Genomic DNA, 24197 nt, shown 5'->3' with positions numbered 1-24197 from the left:
TTTTCTCGCTTGAAGAGTAGTCTTACCTTTTTGGTAATAAAAGAGCAAAATATGTCGAAAATGCTGCTTTCAATCTTCCATATTTGATGGGACACAAAAAATAAACAATTGCACACTCAAACAAAATTTTTTACAAATAAACCTTAAAATGTTAACTGTCAAAATATATAATGATAATACGGTTTAGAATGAAAATGGCGGGAAAAATACGGCTAATCTGTCTAGTGGTAAAAAAAACTAACTTACTTTCCAAACAACGTAATAGAACTTTTTCAATGAGTACAGTAAAATTGTGAATTTATTTTACAATCACATTAAGTGTGTTGGTAATACTAAAGAAAAAGAATCATTACAAATATCTTATATCTGACTAATTTGAAATTATAAATTTTTGAAGTTACTTTTTTATTTTCGCTGTTGGATTATATGTTTAAGATGCCAAAAGCTATCAATAATTAATAAAATATTTTGATAGTTCTTTTTACTTCTATGGCCTCACTATTTTATATTTCTGTGTATATACAGTCTACTTGGACCTTGTTTATTAAATTAATAGGACTTATTATACTGGTGTAGTTTCTGATTAGCAAAGAGTGATCTTAGTCAAAAGTTAAAACAAAATATCAAACAGGTAAAAATAAAGATATTTTGTTTTGACTTTTGACTAAGATCATCTCTCTTTGCTAATCAGAAACTACACCAGTATAATAAGTCCTATTAATAAACAAGGTCCAAATAGACAATGTATACACAGAAATGTAAAACAGTAAGAACAAATTAAATTAAGATGATTAAATGGCAAATTTACATAAAGCCAAGTTCTGTTGCAGGGAAAAATTTCTTATTTGCTATCCCTGAATGTCAAGGTTGGTTCCTATTGNGTTTGTGTGGGTTCTTATATATTATATATATATATACAGAAATATTTTGATAGTTTTCATTATATATTAAATTCTACATATTTCATAATTAATACTTCATTTTACAAAATTTTGTTGTTATAATTTATACAGTATAAAAATTATGAAAATTAAAACAAAGTTTTTAAAAAGTAATCTATTAATTAACATATCAACTGCCTTTGTCATTGGGTAGATTTCTCTCTGATGCCATTCTCAATTAGACATGTTGTTATAACATTTATTCTTCATCTAAACTTCTAACAAATTCTTATTTTTGCCAAAATTATTTATAAAAGTTATCTCTTAGTTGGTCTATGAAACAGAAAATTCTTCACACAGACCAATTATGAGATACTTTGATCAACTCAGCTAGCATCAAACATAGAGATTACAATAACAATGCTTGGCATAGATAAATCAGATTAAATGCTTTCTTACTAAAAAAACCATCAAATAGCAGAAAAAATTGCTTTACATATTCTGCAAATAACTGTACATTGGATGTTTGATTACAAATAAAATGCAAACATTACAAAGATAATTAAAACAAGATGAATTTCATTATTTAGAAGATATGCCATTCATTGAAAAATACTATACCTGATTAAGCTGTTCCAAGTATGCACGAAAGATTAAAAAATACTACAATACATGCTATTATTGTTTAGTGTGCCAAAAGATGCCCATTCTTAGTGTGAAAAGTATTTCAACAAAACATCACCAATAAACACATTGTTTATTTGTAGAAGAATAATACAAAATAGTTAAAATGAAAATATTCTGTTCTCTCAGTACCAGAGCTTTTACTACTTATCTCAATATTTACTGTTTTAGACACTGTCTACCACTGTCTACTTATTATTTACAGCTACATATACTTCATGTTTGGCTTAATGTTAATAAATGATATTACTATTATATTGTTTACATCTGCTTGCTACAAATATGTTTCTAGCAAAAAAAATTAAAAAGCAACATGATGTTTTATAAAACAACTCGTAAGAAGCATTTGATGACAAATCAACAAATATAATTCCTTATGTAAGGTAATCAACATGTTAAAAATAATAGTAATTATTATTACTGTCAAATAAATTTAATAATTGTTTTAAATATTTTATTATTAACCCTAAATTTATTAGGCATGAAATCAATCAGTATGTCAGAATGTTATGAGCTGATCTAGCCATATAAATTAATACAAAATTTGATATTGGCAAAATATTATAATATGAATTTTATTGTACAAGGATTATAAATAACCATTCATCTTTTTTATAAAAGTTATGAGGAAAAATATTTTACTAGTCTTATAAAAAAAATAAAAGTAATAATTTTTTGTTAAAATAATTTATGCTATAGTTATTAAAAAGTTTCAAAATACAAAATATATATTAATGATTTTATACTTTTGCAAATAATCAGTTTCCTAAATTGTTAAGGAAACTTGTTAAGGATATATAATTTGAGAATTATTTTCCCATTAATTTAACATGACAAATTTATGAGACTTTTTACTTCATAATTCTCAATAAAGATTAAAAAACATATGCATTGTGAAGTGTTTTGTTATGTCACATATAGAACTGTTTACAAACTAAAAAACAACTATACTATTACAACTATATTATAAGAACTACAGATACAAATATAGAATGATTTTAAAGATAGTAAATTGATAGTTGCTTATCAGGTACAGTACCATAGGCTACTTATCTTCTGTGTAAGAAAAAATTCATCTTTTGTTTTAAAAATTATAATGAATTTAAAATAACTAAATTTATTAGTTTTTATTGATAACTTACTAAGATTCTGAATATATAAAATGTGTAGATGCAGCAAATTTGCAACTAATTAATGGATTTGTTTTTTATAAAATTGCATTTCTAATTTTGAATTTGTCAACTTAAATGAATAGAGTTTTTCACTTGCATTGTTTCAATAAACAAACACTTTTTAAACATTACAAAGCATTAATTAAAGCCAAGTTTATTATGACTGTACAGTGAGAAATAAGTTTATAAGTTAAATTGTCTGTTAGCATCTAGATTCTGCTATATATATATCTTTTAAAGCATTGATATTATTTAAGTTAAATTTATTCTAATTTTTATTAGAATAAAAATATTCATTTAATTGTTCAGGATTCATGTAAATTGATTTTCTTTGTGGAAAACAAAGAAAATCAATTCCTTTGTTTATTAATTGGCTTTATTGAATTTTGAATGAAGTACTAATTATTTATTAACAGTGAAATTGAAAGAATCTACTTAGTATTCACACAATTATCTTTTATATATTTTTATTATGATTTAAAATAAGGTATAAAATAAATAATAAAATGTTCCTATAGTTAGATCAAAGTCAAACAAAATTTCTGTAAATAAGCAGTTTTTCCTTATTTCTGTAATTTAACAAGTAAAAGATGAGCTTTTAACAAAATTCTTGAAGAAAAATTTCTGTTTATTATGAATTTATATTATTACTAGAGGGTTTCATCTCTTGCTTTAATTCCTTATCCCAATATAGACTATTTGTAACAAAACTTTCACGATGATTCATTGATTTTTGGTGTCATCGTTTCTATATATGCTAAGTATTTTATACATTATATACATAGAATAGATTTAGTCATATGCAAGATAAATAAAAAAATTAACCTATTCCTAAAGTATGTAAATTTGTTATAGTTAAGTGGATCATATCATTTACAATCCAACTGGGGGCACATTTCAGAATCAGTGAAAATGGGATCTAAAACTGATTGAACTTTGGTAATTTTTAAAAATTTATTTATATATAGATCTATAAATAAGTGTGACATTATATTGACATGCTAAGAAAGTTGCTCTATACAAAAACTGATTCTACAATCAAATATAAAAACAGTGAAAACCAGGTATAGTCCCTGAAAATTGTGGTCACCCTATTTATAGTTCTTCCTTAATTTATTAATTATTTTATGACATGTATTGTCCATTTAAAATGTCTATTGAATTGCTACTATGTAATATCAAAATAGCAAACAATTGCTCTGCATGTCTTAAGCATATAATTTGAATATTCTTCACAAATAATGGTCTGTTTATCATTTGACTATCATTTGTGATGATGAATCAAATCATATGCTATTAGATGCATGCACCAGCTTAGCTAGGGAGGAGCCTAAGAGGTTGAGGTCACTTTTGTAATAAAAATTCTATTTATAAGTAATTTAATTGTAGAGTTAATTTAGAGTTACTTAGTAATTTATATATATTTGTTATAATCCATTATGTAAATATTAAAAATGAAAATAATGTGTAGTGATTCATATAAAATTTTAACTTTGGTCCTCTTTAAAAGGGCTCCCCCTTTACATCAGACTAGTTATGCTACTGGATGCACGTAAGTCATGTTACTTAGGTATCACAAAATGGGAAGCTGTATAAAATACCAGTTATGCTTTCTTTTCAGTTATGCTTTGTGAGTATTCAAGACTAAATTAAATACATTTAATTGTCCTAAAACTATTTTCTTCTTCCAGAAGATGAGTTTAAAAAACATAAAATTGTTTAAGTACAGTTATTGTGTGAATTACCCTTTGTTTTACACTGTCTACAAACATAAAAAATCTAGATTGAAAAAAAACTACAGAGAAGACACTGATTCATCAACATAAGAGCAACAACAGTAGATGGCCTTCAAATTAAAGCTATTTTTAATATGAGATCCTAATTTGAGAGAATGTATGTCCTTATTTTAGCTGCTATATCAGAATCAATCATTTCTAAAACAAAATTATAGTGTTAATTTTTAAAATATTTTAAATATAAATTTAATTGAGTCTGGGTGATAAAATTAAAATTTTATCAACTAGAAATGCCAGTGAAATTTGACTATTTTAATATTACCTAAAAGATAAAATCAAGACAATGGAACATAAAAATTTATTTATACTGTATTTATTAAATGTTTTTCTTTACTTTCATTAATTAACTAATCATAAGATTTTATAAAGCTATTGTATATTTTAAAAATAATTTTTTTTATTTTTAGTTAATTTAAATTTTTATCTAAAATAGAAAGTAAACATTTCAATGTAAGTAAATGAATTTCATTAGTAAAGTGCATATTTTATATTGCCATCATTTAAATGTAATTGATTATTATTTTTATATTCATTATTATTAATTTTCTTATTTTTTAATTTATGGAAGTAGAATTTTGTGAAGAAGCATGAACTATTGTATTAGATTTTTTAATTACAAGAGAGCATTATTTTATGAAAAAATCGAATAATGTACAAAATGGAGGTGCCAAAAATTATTTTATACAGTTTTATAAGCAAAGTATAAGTTGTTTGATACAAATTTTTTTTCAATTATATTTAGTGATTGAAGTTTTTAAAACAATCAAAAATTAAATTGCTTTTTAACCCCATTTATATTTTTTAAGCCTTATGTAACATTGCAAGATTTTCACAATTTGGATATTGATTTTTAACCATAAATTTTTTAACCATAAAATATGTTCATATTTTATGGTTAAAAAATTTTGTATTGATGAGAGATTTTTTAAATATTGAAGATTTGATACTAAAATATAAGATTTTGCAACTAATTCAAGCATATTAATTAATAAATTCAGTGTTTAAGTATTCAATTTTGAAAGTCATATTAATGACAGAATGCTAGCAATAAAAGTTATAAATATTCAACAGTAATCAGAATATTATTGAATAATAATTTATATTATAATAGGTCATTCAAGACGTGGTTTATATTATTTTTATGATTTTTGTATTTATAACTTAAAAATAAAATGTTTTTTCAGATAAAGTTTATATTGGATCAAAACAGTATGGCAAATGAGAGTTTTTAATTTGTAACAAAATATAGCAAAAGATAGATCTCCTCCTCCTTTCTGTTCTGTGAACACTAAGGGGGCATTTTTAGCAAGCCCATTACGGGTTTGGCCAAGCCCACAATGAGATGGCCAGGTGGTAAGGAATTGAACCTAATATATTCAGACAGACCACTCAAAAAATTTCTGATGGTTTTTTTGTCCTGTCTGGATTTAATCCTGGGTCCTTCAAAGTGATACGTTGCTGTTTTAAGTGCTTTGGAGCTATCACAAAAATGATTTTTAATAAGATTATTTATTCATATAGTAATTACATTAGTGAAGCTATATTTAGAGTGATTTCAAACGGGAACTTTGAATGTATAAATCTAAGTAACATTAATGAATTAAGCAATCTCCTTTAATGGTGAAGTTGGAGAAACTCTAACATTTAATCCTAGTCAATGGATAGATAAGTCTGTTGATAGGTATCACTATTCCAACTTTACCACTATTAAAAGTGCATCGTTTAATTAATTTAGTAGATAATCTACAGTGGCTAGTTCAGTCTTGTAATAAAACATTTAACATTTTCAATATTTTATAACTGAAATTTAGATAAATTTTAGTAATACACATACAAATTAATAAATTATAATTATAGTAATGGTAATCTAATAAGATTGTCTATAAAAAAATAATCTAGAAAAAATGCAGAAATATTCAGTTTTGATATTTTGGATATTGACATCAGAAATTTCTGATGATAATATTCCATTGATTATATTTGCATAAACATTTGCATAATTTATGAAAACTTTGATATATATAATACATTCTGATAGACCTAGAATTAACATTTTTATTCTAATAATTTAAAAATATTTTTATTAATTCTAATTTTGCTATTCCAAGGACAAAATAAAATTGCATCCACTTGCTCTTGTGAAGTTGTAACTTTGAACTGTCATTCTTCTGTCTTGTTGTAATTTTAAAAAAAGCTCCCAAGGTTCACTTTTATTATATAAAATTAGCATTTATAAAAAATTTATTACTTCTTAGTTTGGATTTTATACCTTTTAGAAATCAGAATGATAATAAGTAAAAACAAGAAAATGGGAGAACTTTGATAAAATGATAATACAACAATTTACATTTAATGTATAAACACTAAATACTGAATAATAAGACTTATGTAAATATATTCTGTAGCAAATATAATATATATATTATGAAAAATAATTTAATATCACTAAGTAATATATACGTGTAAGGTGCTATGCACAGAGTCATCCCAACAGCTTGCTTATATCCCATTTCATATCCTTTCAAATGTATGTCCTCAAGCCACAATGAAGTTATTTTCAAAATTTAATTGTTTTAAAAAAATTTTAAATAATATTTTATGCAACTGAATTCCTTTAACAATGATAATATTTTCATCCATTTGACTTTAATATTAATTCAAAATAAATAATTTTTAATATGGATCAATGTGAAATAAAATGAATTGTTCAATGGTTATATTATTTACTGAATATAGCTAGATTTTTCTGATAAATTTTACTTAACATTCATTTGAATATTTATATAATATAAATTGAAGTAATCAGTAGATCCAGAACCCAAAGGAAGGTACCAACTCAAAAATTAAAAATATTGGAATAATTGTAAGCACCTTTTATTGATATGTGGGTGGTCCAATAAACTGTATTTGCCATCATAAATGTTTTAAAAACAACATTTTGAGGTTTGAACAAATAATTTTTTTTTTCAATGGGGCGAGCTTAATCCACTGTAGCATCTCATGGATCCTCCCATTGGGATAATTATGAGTAACAAGTTCTGAATAAATCCGAATTAATCGTAAGTTTACGTATATATTTGTTTCAGAAAGGATATTACAGTTATAATATGAATTTTTTAAGCCATTAAAGTGTAGTATAAAATTTTAACAAAATAACAAATTTGGAAAAGTAAATAAGGATGAAAACTAATTAATTAATATTGTTTTACGAAAATAGCAGTTAAATAAATAAAGTCAAATAAATTATAAATATTTTAATATAATTTTTATTTTATAAATTCGAAAATATTCCACTGATGTTAATAATTAGAGAACGTGACACACTTACTAATCGGAGTCAGAACATAACGGCAAGATATCGATAAATTTATTAATGATTACAGTTTTAAAAAAATCTCTCTCCTAATTTCATTTTTCCACATTTGACTACAACTCGTAATTTAAATTAAAAAAAAAAAAGAAAAACCATTCACTTGTCGTCTTGAAGAGAATTATAATGCTTAATCAAATTAGTTTCAGTCAAGTTTTTCTCAGAATTTTAATTTGTAATTTATAATTCATAACTTTTAATTTATCGTATCTTCTGTAATATTATTATTTAATTAATTAAAATTTATGATACAAGTAAACATTTGACCTCCGATAAAGCCGTTTTATTTCGATAATAATCGTTAGGCCGGATCAAGGTCAGTCACTGCTAGACTTTCAGACCTTCGCTACCTTAACGTATCCTTGGTTGTAGGAGCAATCAGCGTGGGTAGAACAAATATGGAAATACTCTAGAAATATGAGCTTAAATGGCCAAATGTATATCATTAGCGTAATTAAGTATTTTTCGATTTTTTTTAAAGCATTCTATATGTTTTGTTTCGAAATTGGATTAATTTTTAAGGCATAAACACGTAGCGTAATCAATGTGGATCTTTATCGAGTTAACGAACTGGAAAACTAATTTATATCTTTTTTCCCGTCTTTTACTAGAAACAAGTTCCATTTGTCCTTTTTTTGTAGTGAATATTACTAACAAAACTCTTTTATTATTATTAATTTTATCGTTAAAAGAAGCGCTTGAATATATTTTAAGAATATCAGACAGTTCGCTAACTGATTAGCTTAAGGTTTCGGCAATCTCGAATTTTTCAACCGTAGGAGAGCTGTCAATCGTGAAAGTGTGCTTTGATATTATCTTAATGGGTTTTTAACACATCTATGTTGTTTCATTGCCAATTTTCTGAAAAAGATGTCACGCTTTCGCTGATTCTTTTAACAAATATTTCTGAAATGCATTTAAAAACGGTAGCGTAAACAACTTAGCTCAGTATATATATATGTTTGTGTGGGTTCTTATATATACAAGTATATATTTTGTAGTGGCACGGCTTTTTTCTAACCCCTTTCTTTTGTGTAATACCAGTTGTTTGAAAAGAATAGTTGACAGTTTCTAGTTCTGTCGGTTGCTATTACCGTTGGCATTGTACTCGTGGCCCACATAGTTATAACTAAAATAGCATCTGCACAATCTCCAATTCCTTATTGAATTTAATTTTCTTTTTAAAATTTATACAACGCAATAATTGGATTTAAATACTAATAATACGCAAATGAACCGTTTTTTGATGTGTTTAAGTGTCGTGATATTTATTATTAATTATTATTATTATTATTATTTTGTATAATATCCAATGGCTTTCTTTGTATTATTTCTATATATTTACCTTTTCTATTTTCATTTTTCTCAATTTGGGAATTGTAATTCTTATTACGTGGCTTCGTTCTCTTTTAAAAATAACAATTTTGGTAGAATGACGAATAATGGCGGCCACCGAAACCGATGTGTCGTCTGCTCGCAATTCTTCTGACGTCACGCGTCGAGTCGAGTCGTCTGCTATTAAGAATTTTAAATTAAAGAATGTAAAATGACGTCAAATTTATGAATTTTTGAAATAAAATTTTTATAAAAATACTTTTTTAATAATAATTTGGCTCGCAATTTTAATTTTATTTATAAACAATTATTATTTTGGACGATTTTCTATCTAAATTTTTTTGAATATTAAAAAAATTTTTTTCCCCCCTTTCTCAGCAAAATTTTAAAAATAAATAAATATTGTAGAAATGTTTTTGTCACGAAATAAAACTTTTATAAAAACTGTATTAAAATTAGTCTAAAGCAAATTAAAATAATTTTTTTTTAATAAAAATTTTATTTTGAAGAAATGAAATGTGTATACTATTAGCAATAACTTTACTAAATATAATTTTAATTAACAATTAAAATACAGTAGATCCCCCCTATAAGACGGTAGATACGTTCCGTTCTTTATGAATCAATTTTGTAGGAATCATAGTTTACGGACTACGGCTGTTTGAAAGGTTTTCTTTCATAAAATTAATCGATTCTAGACTAATTCGACTCAACATTTCCAAAATACGTATATTTTTTTAAAAATAATCCGTATAAACTACGTTATAAACAAAAAATTGTAGGATTACTTACCGAGTGTGTACCCTTTGACTACGCTCGTTGCTAAAGCTTGGTTTCGTCGCGGAACAGCGCATCAAATTGCGGCCGCTATTTCTGATATTATTTTTCTGCTAAAACTTCGTTGACCTTTGGAGACATCATTAATATAAATAATTTTTATGGCCGTTAAATAAGAAATGTTTCTTTCACAAGAAATGTATAAAATTACAGTACTAAACAGACGATAGGTCGCCTAACTCGCCGTAGCGTGACGCTAGACGGCGAAAAATATATATTTAATTATAATAAAGTTACAATAAATTAAGTTAATATATAATTATATATACAGTACCTAATTTATATATAATTAATATATAATTATATGTACAGTACCTAATTTATATATAATTTATATAATACTGTCCAGACGATAGAAATCTCTCCGTAGCGTGGCGCTACGGACGGCGGGTAAGTAGTTCGGCTGCCCGATGACGTTTTACGTATTATAGGAGTTATTTTTACCGTTGTTTACGGATAATGCCACAATTTTTATAGGAATCATAACTATAGGAAACGCTTTTATAGGGGGATCTACTGTATCTGTCATCAGTTATTAAAATCTTTTTAAAACAAATTTCATATAACTGTATAATTTTTTACCTTTAAAATTCTGTTCCTATTAAAGCTTATTTCCCTATTTAAAAGATCTCAAATACAACTACAACAGCCCAAAAAATTTTGAGAATTAATTTGGTTTTTCTGGTTTTCTACATAAATAAAATAATAAAACAGCAGTTCACATGATTCAAGTGTTGTTTTGTATATTATAGCAAATGCAGATAAATTGTTACATTGAAAATTAGTTGGTCACCGGTTTACACCTGACCAATGGGCTGGCCTCATTGTTTTCTCCATGTGTTTAACACTTAAATAGGTGCCAGTTTTCCATTGAAAATTCTCCCGGGAGGCATCTCATGGCAGATTATTCTTATGCTGTATTGCCTTATCCTATCAAATCAATCCAATTTTTGCACTTTTTCAGTTACAGAATATTTGAATTGTCATTGCTTGTTCATTCTTTTCCTGATTGTCTTCTAAATTTTGCAAACTGTAATGGATTTGAGTGAAATCAAGATCTGCATCTTAATAATATACCTGATATACAAATATGCCATTGTTTTTAGACTATGGTTGATTATGTTTGAATTAATTTGAAATGAATAAAAATTACAATAACAAAAGTATTTTGTAAAAAATGTAAAAAAAATAGTAAATAAAACAAACATTATTAATAATCAAAATTATTAAGAACTTAATATACTTTAGATTGATACTCACGCCAGATATTGTACAGTAGGACAGAGAGTTAACTGAGTTCGGCATTGTAACTTATAATGCCAAACTTGGTGAACTCTTCAACCTACTATTAAGAACTTATTTAACATTACAACATTAAGATACAATATTATATTGTATCTTAATGATTGGAAATTGAAAAATATGCTATCAGAGCCAACCTGAAGAAAAGTGAGGTCTGGTGCAAAATTCTCTTGAGAGGACTTGTGGAAAAAGTCAAGTAGGATTTTTTTATTAAATGGTTGATTAAACACTTTTAAACAAAACTTGCAACTATTTATTCTGATATCATCACAATGCTGGGCTGCAATTTTTAATTAATTTTTAAAAAATGTATGCTCTTGATTTTAAGTGTCTCACCTATGTATGTCATACTTTTCCTGTTAATTAACAGTAGTGTAATGCTGGTCATCTATCTAACTTTGTTCTGGAGAAAATTTTTGAATTTTTAAATAATTTAACTTTTGATCAAAACCAGAAGTTTATATATAGTTAATTGGGGTCTCTGGCTCTTAAGCTTTCTGTATGTAGTTTTGACTTTCATCTATCTAACTCCAACCTCAAAATTAAGGAAGGACAGACTGACATACAGACATACAGATGGATGCCAGTGGAAATTTATAGGTCTGCAATTTGAAAGTTGCAACCCAATTAATTTCTATTATTAAGATAAAAAAATACAAAAAATAAATCTTTTTATTTATATACAAAATGAATAAATAAATTTTCATTCCCAAAAGAATGAATGCATTTTTCTATTGTATGCTTTTCTATCAAAGAAATAGGGAAAATTTATATAATGTAATGGTAAGATGTAATCTCAAATTTTATTTGCATTTGATTCAGAATGCAAAAATAATCAAAACATCATTAGAATTGTATGAATAACTAGTTTATTATTATAGAAAGTTCTAAAAAATTGCACCAATTCACAAAATCTTAGAAACTTAACTGTAGAATGAGCCATTTACAATTTTCAACCAAAATAATTGTATTGAGATTATTTTAATTACAGAGTAAGCTCTAAGAATGTCAAAATTTTAAAGGAATAAATTTTGCAATGCTTTTTATTCATTAATATATGAGAAACATTTCCAATATATTTTTTAAAGATTTTCTAAGATTTGTATTAAGAATTTATTGATTTTATTGGCAATTATGTTTAAAAATATAAAAAAAAAAGTTTGTTGAGTAATTGGAAGCATATGAAAATTTTATAAAAGTTCATAAAGCTTTGAATATTTTCGAAAAAAAATTTAAACACAGTCTATTTTTATGATTATCTTATGCTGATTAGAAAATAATGAGTACTAAATTAAATATTCAGTTATTATTATTATTATATGTAAAATTATTTAAATGAAAATTTGGCTGTTAGCCTTTATATTATGTAATCTGTTATCTTTTATTTAATGTTAAATATGCAAGGAATTTTGAAATAGTAAAAAATGAAATAAAATGAAATGCATTTTTGAAATTAAATCTTATCTATAACCAACTTATAATTTCAAAAATATGAACAAACTTCTCAGTATTAAACATTTATTCTATCTTTGATTATAAAAGTTATCATTGACATTTTTATTCTTGAAATATTTTAACATCCTCTGTTACAGCAACTCTTTAAACTATTTATAATTATACAGTCTTAATTTTTATTGTACTCTACTTCCTAACTTTGATGGCTTTTTCTTTACTTCTATTGTTCTAGTGATGGATTGGGGCAGATCTGAAAATATTTAGGATAATAAATTACAGTTTGAAGGATGAATTTATACTGAATATTCTTCAATATATTGTAAATGTACTATGTTCTGTGCACAAAGTGTAGAATTCAAGGTTTTATATTAAAACTTATTTTAATAATGCGATCCAAAGTGTAATTAATTTATTTGAACTTTCTAGAATTTAAGATTTTTTACATTTTTTAAACTTAAGTAATTTCAATGTTTTTAAATTCACTGTCAAAGGTACACAGAAAAGATTCAAAATTTTGAACAATTTTTTTTTATCAGAAAGATTATTAATAAAGATGTAGCTTTTTAAAAATTTTTCTTTACCAAAAAGTCTTTTTGAATATTTTACTTAATTAACATGTTGACTGATGCAATATGTTGTTTTTTTATTCCCCCATAAACAAATATTTTCCAACAAAAAAGAAAGAAAAAAAAACAACATAAATGTTCAAAGAAATACCTGGTAAGAAAACAGTAATGCTTTAGTAAGAAGTTGATTCAAAAATTTTTCTCTATTTTCAATAAAACAAGTTAATCTTTATTATTCTTTCCTTCATTCAAATCAGAAGGTGACCTAAAATTTTTTTCATGCTAGTAAAAATAAGATGTTCCTGAGGTGCCACGTATCCATCAATACAACAAATAGTATTTTGCCAATGAGAAAAATTGTAATATAAATTAAATAGTAGTGTAACATGCAGGCAGTACAAGTGGCAAACTATGGAAAGTTCAGTGTTACACACTGGGATATCACATATTAATCAACATGCTAAACATTATAAATTGAATGTTTAGATATTAGAATATTACATATATTTTTAATATTCTTCCACTGAGGTACTGAGAACATGTTAATTTATGCTAATCATAGGTTCAATATGGAAACAATTGTATAGACATATGGTAAGAAACAGGCTAACAAGTAAATAATCCATGCTAATTCTCGAGGATCTCAACTTGATTTGAACCCAGGTCTCTCAGTAGCAAGTAAATATCTAGGCTATCTAATCATTATAAACATTTGATTCAATATTTTCAATATATATTTATTAATCTATTATATTACTAAGATTAGAGATTATATTTTACATAAACATTAATCTTAGATTGCATTATTTTATGCTAAATTCATTTTATTTAATTTGCTTTTGTTTCAGACATATTCTGGACTTTTTTGTGTAGTAGTAAATCCATATAAAAAGTTTCCGATATATACAGAAAAAGTAATCGAATTATACAAAGGTAAAAAACGACACGAAGTTCCGCCGCACATATTTGCTATTACTGATGGTGCATACAGGAGTATGCTTCAAGGTATGTATTTTGCGTGCTTTGTAGGATTTGAATATTGTATTGTTTTTAATTTTTAATTGAGCTCTAACTATTTTATTAGCATAAAATGATTTCTTCAAGTTATCAAAATTTGTTTTTAATCACTATAACTAGCATAAATGTTTATTTGATACTTTGATCTTTCAACAGAAAATCCTCAGATCTATACAATTAAAAAAAATACTAAGTTTTGTAACTTTATATACAGTTTTGAGCTTAATTTCAATATAATTTTATTAGAAGACTTATGTAATCTATTTTGTCTTAAAATCATTTTAGATAAAATAACTTAATTCAATGACTGAGTCAGAAAAAAAGTTGAATCATTAGGAATCTAATTACAGTAAACTCCCGTACAATGTGTGACTAGTACATATGCAAAATTTGAATTTCTTATAACATGTAATGTTTCCCCTCCATATTGTATGGGACTTCACTGTAATTATTTTAGCTTATTCTTTAATTTCAGAACATCAAAAAGTAGTTCAAAAGGGCTGGAGAATTAGTATTCATTTTGATTTTTTTGTTCAATAAAACAGTTTGTGTATGTTTGAAGTTTTGAAGTGCTAATGTATATTATAACTATTGATCTATAATTATTATGTCAATGTTAAATATCTAACATCTTTAACATTGATATAATGAGAAATATTTCTTATTAGACATTATAAATGCTATTAATCAATTTCATTAATCAATATTGATATTCAAACTTCAGGATGATGAAATGAACAGTGTGCTTACAATTAGAGAGGCCCACCAGTGGCCAAGCGGTCTTTGTACCCTGAACACTGGGAGTTCGGTTGTGGGTTTGCGCCTCGCTCGGATGGGCTGGTCACATGGAGTTTTCCAGGTTTCCTCCACTTCTGTAAGACTAAATAGGGCCAGTTTTCCTTAAAAAGACCTCCCATATCCCCCTAGGCAGATTGCCAAAATGTTGCATTGCCATAATTAAACAAACAAACAAACTTAAAATTAGTAGGCTTGGCAACACTGAATCAGTTATACTTATTACTATCTTGTTGCATGTCATCACAAATACTTAAATCTTGAGCATAAGTTTACTATAGACTTGAGGACTAATATTTGAAATGCTTTAACAGTGTTTGATCACACTGTGATTGTCATTGTTAAAAAACCTGTAGTATGGCTTATTTACATTTTAGAATGTAGTTTTACATTGATAAGAAAAAAATTTAGAAATTTTTNACAGTAATCAGAATATTATTGAATAATAATTTATATTATAATAGGTCATTCAAGACGTGGTTTATATTATTTTTATGATTTTTGTATTTATAACTTAAAAATAAAATGTTTTTTCAGATAAAGTTTATATTGGATCAAAACAGTATGGCAAATGAGAGTTTTTAATTTGTAACAAAATATAGCAAAAGATAGATCTCCTCCTCCTTTCTGTTCTGTGAACACTAAGGGGGCATTTTTAGCAAGCCCATTACGGGTTTGGCCAAGCCCACAATGAGATGGCCAGGTGGTAAGGAATTGAACCTAATATATTCAGACAGACCACTCAAAAAATTTCTGATGGTTTTTTTGTCCTGTCTGGATTTAATCCTGGGTCCTTCAAAGTGATACGTTGCTGTTTTAAGTGCTTTGGAGCTATCACAAAAATGATTTTTAATAAGATTATTTATTCATATAGTAATTACATTAGTGAAGCTATATTTAGAGTGATTTCAAACGGGAACTTTGAATGTATAAATCTAAGTAACATTAATGAATTAAGCAATCTCCTTTAATGGTGAAGTTGGAGAAACTCTAACATTTAATCCTAGTCAATGGATAGATAAGTCTGTTGATAGGTATCACTATTCCAACTTTACCACTATTAAAAGTGCATCGTTTAATTAATTTAGTAGATAATCTACAGTGGCTAGTTCAGTCTTGTAATAAAACATTTAACATTTTCAATATTTTATAACTGAAATTTAGATAAATTTTAGTTTTTAATATAGTACAGAAAAAACTAATATGTTTGTAAGCTTAAAATAGATTCTTATTAAACATATATTATTAAAATTAAGATGCCATTATTTTTTCTTCAGTAATTAGTTGCTAATCCAAACAACATAAAGTTAAATGAACTTGAGAAGATAAGTAGGATTTTTAGAAATGTGTCATAAATTATGGAAGGGAAAATTTAATTATATTACATTATCTTGATACTGTAAGAACATTTTATTAAAAATGTCATCTTTGGTTTTCATGTGAATTAAGATACAATTCAGTGGTATAACTTTATCATCAAACTATGAAATCATTCTATACTTCTTTGCTGTTAACTAATCTATATTATTGAATCGTCTTATTTTATTATTTCTGATAAGTACAGCAATTATAAGAAAAAATTTGTTTGATTTCATTTGGATAAATGACAGTTTGATGAAAAGTTTCTAGCCTAATCAGAAAGCACTTATCATAGGTAGTTGAAACTGTAAGATTAGTCTATATAGCCTCCATGATGTATGGAGGCTAAGGTACAATGACAAGTCCAGTTATGGATTGTGCAAATATTTAATTTGCATAACTGAGACAAAATATCAATGCAGAAATGAAGTTCTAGATGACTGAGGTAGTAGTTAAGATATATGCCTATCACTTTGTAAGAATTGTTTTCAAATTTATATCCGATCTGTAAGAGGTTTTCAGGGTAGGCTCTGATTCAGATATAGCTGAGTGAGAATAGCTTTTGTACTGCAGACTTGTACCTAACTTGTAATGAATAGGATAAAGACCTTCTCAATAACCAATGCATAAAAAAACACAACAAATTAATATATAAACAAAAAGTATTAACTTTTTACAAAATTTCTGAAACAATTGATCAGAAAAAAATGACAGACTTCATAATTGAAATGTATGTCTCTATAGAATAAGTTTTTGACATTGATGTTTTTCATTATTTGATTTTGCTATAAATTATACTAGATTTATCACTAGATTTTTAGACAAAGTAGTTTTTTCCTTCATTATGATATTTTAACAATTCAGGATTTTCTTCTCTTATATTTATATTATCAGTTAATGATTCATAATCACTGAATTATGTCATTGTTTTTGAATTCTCTTTACTTTTATCTTGTTGTCGTCACTATAATCTGATAAAAATATTAAAATTTTAATATCTGTATTTGAAATTCTTTGATAAAAAGTGATATCTATAAAAATGTTGACATGAACAAAAATATAAGTTTCTAAGAATTTTAGAATGTCCAATAAGCAGAACTTGAAAATATTATACACAATTAGTGATATAATTCAAATATATATTATAACTATTATACTATTTCTCTAACCCTGTATGTTTTTAGATTTCATTTAGTACTAATTTTGCAAATAACTATAGCAAATTAATGTTCTCTGGCCAAGTGGCTAAATCAGAAAGATATTCAAGTTAAAATAGACCCAAATTTTCAGAAATGAAATGACCTAAATATGTCTGTCCCTGTTCCTTTTCACATAGCTGCTGCTCATTGTTGATCCAATTGAATCCATGATGGACATGATTAAAATGATCTCTTGGTATCAATACAGTGGACAAACAAAAAATGAAGGAAAATAGGAGAAAATTTGTTTTTTTTCCTAAACTTTATTGAATGTTCAACATTCTTGTTCATATCTTTTTAACTGCAAACATTTCATTCAATAGTTTAACAATTTCTTTATTAGTTTATTAGAAGTAGTAATAATATGCAGCTTCATAAATATCTGCTTTAATAATAATTAAATGAATAGTCAAAAATTTAAAACAAATGATGTTTTTATATATACAATACATTAAAAATACTAAAATCCAGCAATGAGTTATGTAACTTTCGGCTATTATGAGTTTTTATTTCTAAAAAATTCTATATTATTAAGAAAAAATAAAATAAAATTGTGTGTGGTGCCATCTGTTATGAGATTTTGTTATAAAAATGTTTTATATTTTTAATTCCTATAAAATGGCAAAAAGATTAATTTTGAGGATAGGAATGAGTTTTATGGAAAAAGTAAATGTTAATAGCGAATAAAATCTTTATTAAGTCCTATCCCTCTTGAGATATGATACACGATCCTCTCTATCTCCCTGCATTCTTGACCTTTAGTTAACCATCAAATTTTAATGGCATCATTGTCCTCATACAAGCCATTATTCAAAATTTTGTTTCTTAATCTGTACTCCGTTCTGAGATTTTAAAAGAAACAGATGCCCACACACATACACACACATATATACTATGTATATATATATGTTACTGTGAATGACCGAAATGGGGGGAATGTCAACATTCACACAGTTGTTTGTGGTGAATGTCAACATTCACACAGTTGTGTGTGTCGACATTCACTGGTGAATGTCGACATTCACAAATATTGGTCTTTCACAGTAACATATATATCTATTAAATAGTCAAAAAATGACAAAAAAATTCCATGGATATATATATATCCATGGAATTTATATATATTTTTTGACTATTTTTGGATTTGGGTGGTATCAAAACATGGAGATTTGCAAAAAACTCAGAGGGTCAAATTTGACAGGATTCCAATACTTTCCCTTGTTATGAATACGTAACAGTCGGGAAAGTAAAGGTAGTATTGAAACTTAATCTTTATAACAAAAGTAAAATAATACACATTGTATGACTTTTATAATTATTTACTTACAACTGATGTAAGTTTTCTATTATGATTGAGAGAAATATTATATTTATAAATATATTTATTGGCTATTTTAAATGATATTATATATTTAAAACTGTATTTCCAGGAAAGTAATCTCAGTTCACAACATTGAGTTTGCAGGAAATAGGAACATTTGTGTAATGGTTTTTCTAGGAATTAATTAATTAAATTATAAAAATGAAGTCTACTGTACTAAATGATATGATTTATTATAGAAGACAGAGAATTAAAAAATTTTAAACATTAAATTTATAAATAGTTATAATAAATCAATATATTAAAATAAAAATGACATCTTTAGAAACAGTGCACTTCATGTAAATCTATTTTATATATTGTGCATTTATATCTGTGCATTTTATATACATGGATAGGAACATGAACATTTTGATTACATTTTAGAGATAATATAATGCACTTATTTGTATTTTTGAAGGTACAGTTGACCCCCCCATAACACGGTACATACGTTCCGGTTTTTATGAATCCATTTTCTAGGAGTCCAGCCACTCACAGCCCAGCACGTATGCAGTTTACGGATTACGGCTGTTTGAAAGGTTTCTTCCATAAAATTAATCGATTCTAGACTAATTCGATTCAACATTTCCAAAATACATATAATTTTTTGGGAATAATCCATATAAACTATGCTATAAACAAAAAATTGTAGGATTACTTACCGAGTGTGTACCGTTCAACTATGCCATTGCTTAAGCTTGTTTTCGTCATGGTGCTTGTCATCGAAAGGTGCTTGCGTGCTTCTTGATAAATTACTTTTTTTGCAAAAAATTCGCTGAACTTTGGAGACATCATTAATATAAATATAATTTTTATGGACGTTAAATAATAAATGGTTTTTAGTAGGTCCGCTGCTCGTTTAAACTCAACAGTTTGTACAATATCTGCTATTGGTCTAGATTTGACCAATCCTGTCATGACAGGAGTCGGTGGTGATGTTTTACCGAATTATAGGAGTTTTTTTTAGCATAGTTTGTACGGATACTGTCGCAATTTTTTCGCCGTGATTATAGGAATCCAAACAATAGGAACCCATGTTATAGGGGGGTTGACTGTATTTCAGTTAATTTGAAATTCTTTATCATAACGCTATAAAATATAAAAATTCAAACAAATTTTTTATATATATTTTTGGATAATATTTATGATAAATTTCTTTTAATCTTTTAAGCACTATTTGATAGGAAAGCAGATATAAATTATTAATAATTACACTCCTTTTTACAGTTTAATTTAATTGTTAATTATTTTCTTATCCTGATAATGATATCTTACTGTTAAATTTTTGTGCTGTTGTCTTGTAAAGTGTTTGACTTCAAAATCTCTATTTTTTTCCTGTAGTTTTCCTCTGTCGTTGCAGTAATGTTCCATTCAATGTAACATCTATTAAAAACTTTTTGAATTTTGTCTTTGGTAATGAAAAAATTTATTACCTTTATGATCATTTCTTACTTTCCAGTGATTCTTGATTTTTTAGTTATTCTAAAATGAAAAAAAATCACCTGGTTTTCAGATATTTTAAAATTAAAATTTATATTTCTATACTGATTTAAAATAAGTGTAAAAAGGAAGGTGATACATGCCAACCAGTTGTTAGGTTGTAAAAAGGTTACACTTTAATAGTATCTTAACAATGAAGAAGTACATTACTATGCAAATTGCATATGATTTACACACAATTTTATGTAACTTTCAGTTGTTATGCTTGTTTAAATATTTCTTTTAATGTATAAACACTGAAATCAGTTTATATTTCTTACTGTTTATTATTTTATATCTTGGGTTTTCTGAGAAAATGAATTTTTCATACACTCAAGTGTAATATATTTATTTCAATGTGACATGAAAATTTTAATAAATTTTTCTTTACTGATATAGAAAATATGATATATAAGTTAAAATATTAGACAGGCTCATTTAAAAAATTAAAGTGTTTTATAAAATAAATAATAATAAGAGTAAAACTGATGGAAAAATCATAAATGAAACATTTTGTTTGTTTTGTTTTGTTAAATTATGGCAATGCAACACATGGGCAATCTGCCTAGGAGGATGCCTTCCAGGAGTTATTTTTAAGGGTAACTGGCCCCTATTCAGGTATTACAAATATGGAGAAAACCTGGAAAACTCCATCCTGGTGAGGTGCAAACCCACAACTGAACTACCAGTTTTCAGGGAATGGAACTGCTTGGCCACTGGTGGGCCAAATGAAGCATTTTAAATAAATTTATATATTATTATGAATGTCTATATTTAAGTTTGAAGATTATTTTATGAATAAATTATTCATTCATTTTTTATTTAATTCTTTCCACTTGTGGGCACTGTGAGAGCTGTTTTTTATGCTCATTATGTGTTAGGCTAGGACCAAAGAGAGGTAGTTGGATAATAAAGGTAGAGGTCAATCTAACTTTTACAGGTCACATTATATTGAAAAATTTTGAGGATTTGGTCTGAACTTGAAATTTATATTTTAGAGAGGCAAATTGATGTGCTTTGAATCTCTGACTGTCAGTCATATGATGTTCAAAAAGCCTAATTCATCCATTGAGAATATTTACTTAGAAATAGCAAGTTTTTGAGTCTTATTTTATAATAAAATAGTTTTAATTCTTTCAGTTACAGATATAAATCTGTTAATGTAATATAATAAAATTACATTAACAGATTTTACAGTATATCTAGGTAAATATTTCTAGAAAAATATTTAAATTTTATTGGTATTAAAACTAGGGTTTCTCAAATTGGATCCTGGTTGTTTTTTAACCTGGGGAATTCTTCTCATCCCAGGAAATCCTGCAAATTTCTTAAAAATTCACTTTTTTTTTCTTATTTTATGTTAAGATTGAGAAAATTTTGCAAATAGAAAGTATAATTAAATCATAAACTGTCAGAATACATTTGTATTTATTAATTTTAAACCTACTTATTAGTTTTTTAAATTTTTGCTTGTTAAGGCATGTCACAAATGGTCAATAATCAATACATAGCTTATTTATGGCAGGACTCTGAAAATTCTTTACTTGTCAGAACCTGTAATATCTGAAATAATTGTGCTTACGCTGTCTTAATTTTTAACCATGCCCAGTAGCTTCGATAACTGCGCAACGCCAGGTTGTGCAAATTGGGCAAGAATAGAAATGAGTACGAAGTCTGAAAGTATGAAGTTGTTTTTCATAAACCTGATTATTAAAGACGAACGAAATGCTGAATTATCAGGCTGTAAGCTTGGTGTTTCTATTAAAGCAGCCAAGGTAGACAAATCAAGAATACTAGAGAGCAAAAGAAGTACTACAATCTCAAAAACAAACTAGAAATCTTCCAGGCTGCTGGTGAAAAAACACACAACATTTGTCTCTGATAAATGCATGAAACGATTCCACTCGCATGAATTGAATCGGAAAGGGCATTCTCGGTAGCAGAACTTCTTCTTAGTTAAAAAAGAATCAGATTGAGTGATTGGAGTATTGACCTTCTTTGCTTTTTAAAATCTTATTATAAAAATTTACAATAATATTTTGTATTATGTTTTATTTAAAAAAAAAAAACAAAAATTACCCTTTAAGTTAGAAGTTTGATGTAAGTTCATTTTTTTTAAATTTTCAACTAAGTTTAATTGAAGCATTTGTTGTTGTTGTATGTAGTTTCCATCAAACTTTAATAAATTTTTTCTATTTGTGAAAATTTCTACGTAATTCAAAGTTAATTTTTAATATACAGGTAACCCCCGTATAACATGGGAGTTACGTTCCAAAAAATTGCCGTGTTATGCGAAACAAAGAACTAATGCGAAAAGGGGGGTTAGGTTCCAAAAATTAAAAAACATGCTGTTAAATCCTTATTTAAATTGATTTATTATTTATTTTTTTTCATAGGNCACATCGGATATACGTCACTCTCGTCTAAGTTCGACTTGGGAATTTTTTTGTTCAATAATAAATATGAATTCTTCTTCCTGGAAAAAATAAGACATTCTCTGAAAATAAGACCTAGCGTACTTTTCAGAGCAAAAATTAATATAAGACACTGTCTTATTTTCGGGGAAACACAGTAATTCAAAGTTAATTTTTAATATACAGGTAACCCCCGTATAACATGGGAGTTACGTTCCAAAAAATTGCCGTGTTATGCGAAACAAAGAACTAATGCGAAAAGGGGGGTTAGGTTCCAAAAATTAAAAAACATGCTGTTAAATCCTTATTTAAATTGATTTATTATTTATTTTTTTTCATAGGTAAAATACTTATATATTATTTAAGTAAATATTATACCAGAGGATTATTCATCCTATATGATGATCTCAGCATGAACATCATCATATAGGATGAATAATCTTCTGAACTTAAGTTGATCTCAGCATGAGCATCATCAACTGGTAACAGTTTTTGGGTGCATTCGTTAATAGTGGTCGCTCTGCAATGGGAGTGCGCTGCTGTTTGTAGGCATTTAGGAACGACGGTGAAAGAAAGATGGCGGTGCCTGCACTATCGATAGTATCGTGATGGAGGAGTCTATAATTCTAAAATGAGCTTTTAGATGCAAAAGAAATGTCCTAATTGTAAAATTTAACCATTAAATGGATTATTTGTTGAAAGAGCATTCAAAGTAGCCACGAAAACAATTAGAATGCTCGCATGGAGTTATGCGGAAGTATAAAAGAACGCATCCTTTATTACGTTTCATGTTGTACGAGGGTTTTACTCAATTCCTGAACCATGTTAGAGTGAATCTGTGCTATAAAACCATCGTGTTATACAGGGGATGTTCCCAATTCTCGAACCGTGTTAGAGTGAATCCATGCTATAGAAGTGCCGTGTTATACAGGGGTTACCTGTATATCTTACACAGCATTATTAATACGATTTTGGAGGTTGCAGAACGTATTAAATTACTTTAAAACATGAAAAATAATTACATCATTTGATTTCAAGATATTTTGTATATCTTAAAAATAATTAATTCTATCCCGGGACAAGCAAAAGACTGGGAAATGAGAAACCCTAATTAAAACCATGTAAGGAACCAAACTTGATCAATAAATTGAAAGATCATTATTGAATTCATTA

The 24197-nt window shown here is 26.6% G+C and overlaps 1 protein-coding gene across 2 annotated transcripts in view; it reads left to right on the top strand.

Moving 5' to 3' along the window:
• The window catches only part of LOC111626340 (myosin heavy chain, non-muscle-like), a 95169-nt gene that overhangs the window by 22561 nt on the left and 48411 nt on the right, over positions 1–24197 (top strand). For both annotated transcript variants that reach the window (XM_023369670.1, XM_023369669.1), the window contains exon 2: positions 14247–14403. In XM_023369670.1, the coding sequence (XP_023225438.1) occupies positions 14247–14403 (157 nt within the window). The remainder of the gene's footprint in view (positions 1–14246; positions 14404–24197) is intronic.

The sequence above is a fragment of the Centruroides sculpturatus genome, unplaced genomic scaffold, assembly GCF_000671375.1.
Source record: "Centruroides sculpturatus isolate CEXI.00-Female unplaced genomic scaffold, Cexi_2.0 scaffold26, whole genome shotgun sequence".
NCBI classification, from domain to species: Eukaryota; Metazoa; Arthropoda; class Arachnida; order Scorpiones; family Buthidae; genus Centruroides; species Centruroides sculpturatus.
This window is presented reverse-complemented; position numbering and strand designations above follow the sequence as displayed.